A 7,185-nucleotide genomic window follows, 5' to 3' on the forward strand; every position below is an offset into this window, starting at 1 on the left:
CAACATCATGTAAATGCACTGATTGTTTCATTGGAAGATCCTCTAGTTTTGCTGAAAAGTTCCTCGCCAAGTAAACTAAAGTCCTAAACTGATTAGACAGCAGAAATTAACCAAATTGTTTATGAGGGAGACAGAACTTTGACCTATTTCTGAATTGTTTCGAACATGCCTTCCCTGCTCTAGTTTCCTTTTCCCTGCGTGTCGGAAACACTTTGATGGTTAAACCACAGCAAACATTTATTATACATGTGTAGCTGATGAGGCACACAGGTGGCTCCACTGTTCCTTATGCTTCTCCCTGTTGTGCCTCACGCACTTTTCATCATCTTTCACATCTCCGTCTTGATGTACTCCATGAGCGAGTACATTTCCCAGTTCAAACCATCCCCTTGTTTCCTCATTTTGTTCCGCCTGCATGCACACAGCGGCTCACACCCATAAAGAGAAGGCAAAACCAATGTTCCTGTGCTAAATGTTGAGCAGTTCAAACGCTCAGTGATTCGCAAAAGGTTGTTAACCCTAATGCATTGCATATCCATTAAGCATTATGGAGATTGCTCCGGCACGACGTGATTGGTTTAACTAAAAGCTTATTAACAGGATATCTCTGTGAGAGGAAGGGAGCGGTGTCACGTATACCCGCAGAGACATCTGCCTGCGATCAGTCAACCTGGGGAGATGCTTGTCTCATGGTAATGTAATGATCTTGTTAGATGATACTATAAAAGAAGTAGCACCTGGAAATGGATCTATCTGTCTCAATGCATGAGCTGCATGCAAAGGAACAGAGATTACAGATAAATGAACGTGACTGCATTGTCATCTGTCTGACTCTGCCATCTGCATTTTTCAGGTAGTAGACTTTCACTGTACATCATTCTGCCTGTCTGTTATTATCTGTACAATAGAGGTGTTTTGATACCTAAGATTGGGTACTGACAGATATTAAGCACGACCACCAGACTCATACCCCACCCTGTACGAGTGATTAAACACATGTGAAAGCAAAAGAAGGCTGATTGTAGGCATTGTACTAGTTTTTGCTCACATCACTCAACCTGACAGGAGTACTTTGCTTTGTTTGTTTTTGCTTTGGGTAAAAGATCTGAAAAACAGAGGGGGGTCTGGCTGCAGATCGCAAATCTCAGATGCCCTCCTGCAGACCACCACTGTGAGACAGCGCCTCTCTCAGAACAGAATTGACATAATTTGCCAGAGTCTTTGTCAAAGTATGACAGTTACAACCATGAAATAACCACATTGCAAACATTTTAGACTAAGCAACATTTCATAAATAAAAAAGAGAAAAAGATAAAGTTTCGAGGTCTTATCTGGTATTAAATTATGTATAGACCTGTTTTAAAAGTAGCTATGCAAACAGTGGTTCACTTTAGCTTTGTTAGCTTTAGCTAGCTAAATGGAACATAGCTACATAGCTATGCAAGCTCCCTAGTAAATGTTACTTCATAAGCCAGTGAAGCTACGTTAGCTTTTGCTTGGCTCACTTTACTTTTGTTACCTTTAGCTAAAGCTAATATAGCTGTGGTAATTAAATAGCTTACATTACCACGTAAACCAATGCAGTTTTGTTAGCTTTAGCATTGTGAGCTTTGGCAAACAGAGCTAAAGCTAACAAAGCTAAATTAGCTACATAGGTAACCTGGCTATGTGAGGTTCAGCAAACTAGTTTAATCTAATGTTGCTAGCATAGTTTCATTAGCTTTATTTTTATGTACCTACATAGCTTGTATAGCTAACATAGCTAGCCAGACTCTCTTGGAAAAACATGCAATACAAAAATGTCAAAACAAAACACAGTGAAATCCAATCCAATTTTCCTGTTCAGCAATTATCACTTTGTTGTTGTTGTTTGCAATCAGTTATTCACTTGCAACCAGTTGATGGGTGCTACTTGGTTGTGGTATTAGGTTGGTTCATACCATAGACCACTGACTCCCAACCTAGGGTCTGGGCCTTCCTGGGAGGGTGCCAGGAAGTGACACCTGATTACATTTTGCATCAGAAATACATTGTTGGCATAGGGATATCATGTGACCACACCTTAGTAAGTCCATATTATGCATTAATAATGTGTCTTTTATGATGACCTGCTTTCAAAACTAACTTGCCTACCTCCTATGCAAACAATAGCCCATACATCATTTCTGAGACTTTTTAACTGAAGCTTGGCATCCCTGTATGATGAGTGCAGTAAAGCTGTTGGCAATACAAATGAATGGGGGTTAATAAGCCATGAGCTAAGAGGCTAGTGGCACTGATCTAGCCAGTTGAAGGAAGTTCATCCCAGACCATCTTTGTAGACAGTCTGATCTATCAGATATTAAAATGTTTCCACTGAGGTGTGTCCACGCAAAACATCAACGATTACTACATCGTATCGAAATATCGCATATAAACCCCTGTTAACATATTGTATAAATGTTGTGTCTATCTTCCCTGAAGATGTACAAACTATCCTGCTCTTCCAACTAGAGTAATAGTAACACTCTTACTGGGTAGTTTATTCAAACTCTGAAAATAAAACCACATTAGAAATATGTTTCCTCCTTCAAAATATCAGATTCCTAAGTTAGCAAAACTTTTAATTTAGGTTACTATGAACTCAAGGAAAATTACAAATTTGTGTGCATCATGGGAGGCACAAGTATCGGCTCATTTATGCTTTACTAGTGTACAAAATAGATCCATAAACATTAGAACTGTTATTTCCCTCATACTTACGTACATCTATTATGCTGGAGTGGACAATGATAATATAATTCACTAGAGGTCTAACATCTAACATCATTAACATGTTTGTATTTTTCAACAATTCACTCAATATTCTGCAAGTTTTCCTCAGAAAACACCAATAAGTTTTGCCGTTTACTATTTATTTTTCTTAGTTCTGTTTTGCTGCTCTGGGTTGAACTGTTGGCTAAGTTGATCAGCACTGCCCCACAATTGGTGGCAGTACAGCAACTTTTGGTCCGTATCCGCTTGCGTTGAGAGAATGGACAAAAACAGACTCAAAGGTCCATCTGCATCCGTTTCAAACATAGAGCATTAGTGAGCCATAAGGGGGCTTCACGGAATAAGATTTGCTGCTGCTATGGCCTGGAGTATAAAAATGCATCAGACATTGAATATTTATAACTGTGTCTGTTTCAGACCAATGTAAGAAGCTGTCGTGCCTCATACTTGTACCGTCCTGAGAGATCTGTACCATTTTATTGACAGATTTCATGTGTATTCTGGCTAGCATACCGGAAACGATGCCTGGTCCATCTGCAAATCTTCATTACAGTCTCTTGCCTTGAAAATGGCATGACCACCAGATGATGTTAGCAATCTCTCTGAAGCATATTTTGGCTTCAGTTTTTGCAGCAAGTGGAAGCAGAGATTTTTTGTACATTTTTTAAAAGTATATAGTCAGGGATTTACAATCAGAAACAGAGGTTAATTGGTTTGAACATTGTTGGTTTATACAAGCCAATGCTTTTTAGGCAGTAACAGGGGTCAGTAGTGTACTGGTGTCAGTATCAGTTCACAATATTTGTTTTTCTGTCAAAATGTCACCTGTAGTGGTTAACTGTAGTCATATGTTTCGTTGCAGGTAAATGGTTCAACTATGGCATCATCTTCCTCGTGCTCATTTTGGACCTCAACATGTGGAAGAATCAAATCTTCTACAAGCCCTACGAGTATGGTCAGTATGTCGGGCCAGGTGAGAAGATCTTCACTGTGGAGGAGCCAGAAACACTCAGTGAGTTCAACCACAGCACGCTCACCTACGAGTGGCGCTCCACCAACATCGACCCCCGCACCAACCTAACCTACGTGGAGCAGGACATGTTCCTTCACAGCCGCTACGTCGGAGCAAGCCTGGATGTCAAATGCCTGGCCTTCATCCCGAGCCTGGCTGCATTCGTCCTCTTCGGCTTCTTCATCTGGTTGTTCGGGCGATTTCAGGACAGCGAGACCTTCACAGAAAACCCAGACAAGTCATACGAGAGGATTAAGAGGAAGTCACCGTCTGAGTACAGCAAGGAGATGGGGGTGACACCTGAAGAGCTGCATGTGACAATGAGTGAAAGCCTGAAACGATCAGGAACTCCCATGCTTCTCTCGGTGGATGGGCCACACTTTGGAGCGACGCCTTCGACAAACTCGACTATTTCTATGGAAACCCAAGAGACACACCCAAGCATTGTGATCGACAGCGCTCCGCAGGAGGAACCAGCTGTCTCTTTTGATGTCCACAAGCTCTCACCTTGACCCAAATGAACTTCTGAAACCAAAAAAACTGCAGATAATTTGAAAACTTCTCACATTGTGAAAACGAATGATGAGATTCTACGCAAAGGATGAGGTGATTTTACAAAATCCTCAAGCCAGTCCTGATGGCTTTTACAGATATATATATATTTTTGTAAAACAATCTTTCCAAAAAGCCTCTTAGGCGGCACCAATTCTAATAACAAACATCTTTTAAAGCAGAATGCAAACTTGTAACTGACATGGTGCTCGCTTGGATTTTGCATTTTCATAACTCAATTTTTTCAAGGTAAAATCTCAAACTTTGGTGCCTATATAGAGGAATTTTTCTACAGTGGTGACACTGAAACAAGTGGATTTAATTGTACCAAACCAGTGTTATACTTACATGAGTGCCTTTATTTTTCATACAGACCTGTCTATTCTTCTAGGCAACAAAATGGAAGATGTCCTAGTCATTATTTATTTTATTAATGTCTTATAAATGCTCTCATATCATGCAGACAATTGTTACCTCATTTGATCCTCAGACTTAATGAATTTTGATTTATTCTCTAGTTTTGATTTTTAATGCATAACCCTACTCTTTGAAGCGCCATAATTTAAACATCACTGTACGCTGATGACCCATTCATATCTGTGCTCTGTATAATAGCTGCAGAGATAATAAATTACATCAGCAGAGTTCAAATAGCAAACCAACAAGCCACCTCATGATTGCTTATGTGGCTGCTGCACCTGGACTGAATAGCAAACTGAATCCAAGAAGGTTGGTTTTGCCCTTGGCATAAACATACCATTGAAGTGCAGGGGAGGCTCCTGCTCCAAAGCTCAGGGCTCCTTTATGTTGAGATAAACCTTAAAGTTTCAGAAGCAGTTTTGAAGTCATGGTAAATGCATGAAAAAGAAATATTTATTTATTTAAAAGTTTATCCTACTGTTAAAAGAAACATGATTTCGGATGCAACTGAAACCTGCAGCATTTATCTTTCCGCTGGCTTTGAAAGTTTTCACTGCCCTTTTTACATATTTTTATATGCTTGACAGTTTCTTCAAAAACATATATCTGGAGTTTTTGGTCTGAACTTAGATGCCCAGCAGTTTTTTATTTATTTTGCTTGCTTGTTTTTGTGGAGTGCAGATACTAACTTTAATAAGTCAGCATCAATAACACTATTGCTTATTAAGTTTGTCATATAGCAGTGAGTACTTTGCAGAGAAATTTGACCAAAGATACTAAATATTTCTTTTTTCAACACACATTGCTGCTTTAAATAGAATGCTATCTAATTTTGTCACAAATTATACTATATTATCTTGCAATAATCTGCATTATAATGTACAATAATGACCTACCCAGATACTTTAAATACTCCCCTCAACCCCAAAAAAGAAACCCTCAAAATAAGGGTGTTTATGCTCCCTGACACCTCAGTCCTAACCCCATTTATATTTCCAGTAATGTTGCACCCTGTTTAGTGTTGAGGTATGATACATTAATGAATCAGTTAACTTATAAAAGCTATTTAAAGGACTGATTTACATATCAAGCATTTATATTTATATGCTGAAGTAAATTAATCATTCAAAGATAATAGCGTGACCATAAATGTTGCACATCTTTTAAAATTAACTGACCTTATATATTCAAAAAGGACGGTTCAAATTGCTTCTATGATTTTGTTCCCTTATATGTCTGTCTTTTATATTTAAACTACTATATATACTTATATTTGACTTATTTCAAAATGGTTTTCATGCAAAGGCCTGTTTCTTTCCCATCTCAAAAAAATTAATTAGAATGGAAAGAGTTCATGCTTTGCTGTAACTTAATTAAAAAGGGAAACTTCTGTATATTCTGGATTAGTCTTGTTCAAATTGAAATATTTAAAGACGTTTTTTGTTTTAACCTCGATCATTACAGCCTACAGCTCATGAATATCAAAAATCCACTATTTGAAAAGTCTATTTTTTTATGTCAGATATTTCTCTCACTCTCGTTCAGTACACACAACCACAATCATGGGGAAGACTGCTGACTTGACAAATGTCCAGAAGACAATGAATGTTATCTTCCACAAGGAGGGTAAGCCACAGAAGGTCACTGCTGTAAGGGCAGGCTGTTCTTTTTTGCTGTATCAGAGTATATTCATGGAAATTTGCTTAGAAGGGAAAAGTTTCTGAAGAAAAGTGTACAAGCAACAGGGATGGGTGTAGCCTTCAGAGGGTTGTTAAACAAAGCAGATTCAACAACTTTACAGAACTTCAAAAGGAGTGGACTGAGACTGGAGTCAGTGTATCAAGAGCCTGTACTATAAGCCATCTACCAGGAGATTTTAGAGCACTTCATGCTTCCATCTGCTGAGAAATTTATGGAGATAGTGATTTCATTTCCCAGCAGGACTTGGCACCTGCCCACAATTAAGACAACACTACCAGGAATTGGTTTGCTGACCATGGTGTTACTGTGTTTGATTGGCCAGCCAACTGGCCTGACCTGAACCCCATAGAGCAGTGATACTCAACCCGCGGCTCTCGAGCCACATGTGGCTCTTTAGTGACCAGTTGCAGCTCTTTTAAGGCTTCCTTTAAAAAAATCCTCTATAAAGGTGAAAACTGTCAGCAGTAAAGACTGCAATAAGTCATATCAATAAATCTAAGTCCACACAAAGAAGACAGACTTTAACTTCCAAATTCAAATGAAAACTTGTGTATTATTACCATCGGAAGCACGCTGGACGGAGGAACATGCGTAAAAGAGCACAGAGGAAGTCCGCTGGTGGTCGTCTTTTCAGTAAGTTAATTCATAGCGGTGTGCTGTCTTCAAAGTGAAGCTTCTGATGCCCTCATTTTAACACAATTTCTTCAGTCACTTCCTGCCAATGCTCTCCCATACTCGCATCTGAT

General features: G+C 39.1%; 1 protein-coding gene across 3 annotated transcripts in view; it reads left to right on the forward strand.

Annotated features, from left to right (window-relative positions):
- Positions 1–6,825, forward strand: part of tmem117 (transmembrane protein 117) — a 114,762-nt gene extending 107,937 nt beyond the window's left edge. For all 3 annotated transcript variants that reach the window (XM_041794997.1, XM_041794995.1, XM_041794996.1), the window contains exon 8: positions 3,617–6,825. In XM_041794997.1, the coding sequence (XP_041650931.1) occupies positions 3,617–4,278 (662 nt within the window). In that variant the 3' untranslated portion in view covers positions 4,279–6,825. The remainder of the gene's footprint in view (positions 1–3,616) is intronic.
- Positions 6,826–7,185: the final 360 nt, after the last annotated feature.

This window comes from Cheilinus undulatus, linkage group 9 (assembly GCF_018320785.1).
Source record: "Cheilinus undulatus linkage group 9, ASM1832078v1, whole genome shotgun sequence".
NCBI classification, from domain to species: Eukaryota; Metazoa; Chordata; class Actinopteri; order Labriformes; family Labridae; genus Cheilinus; species Cheilinus undulatus.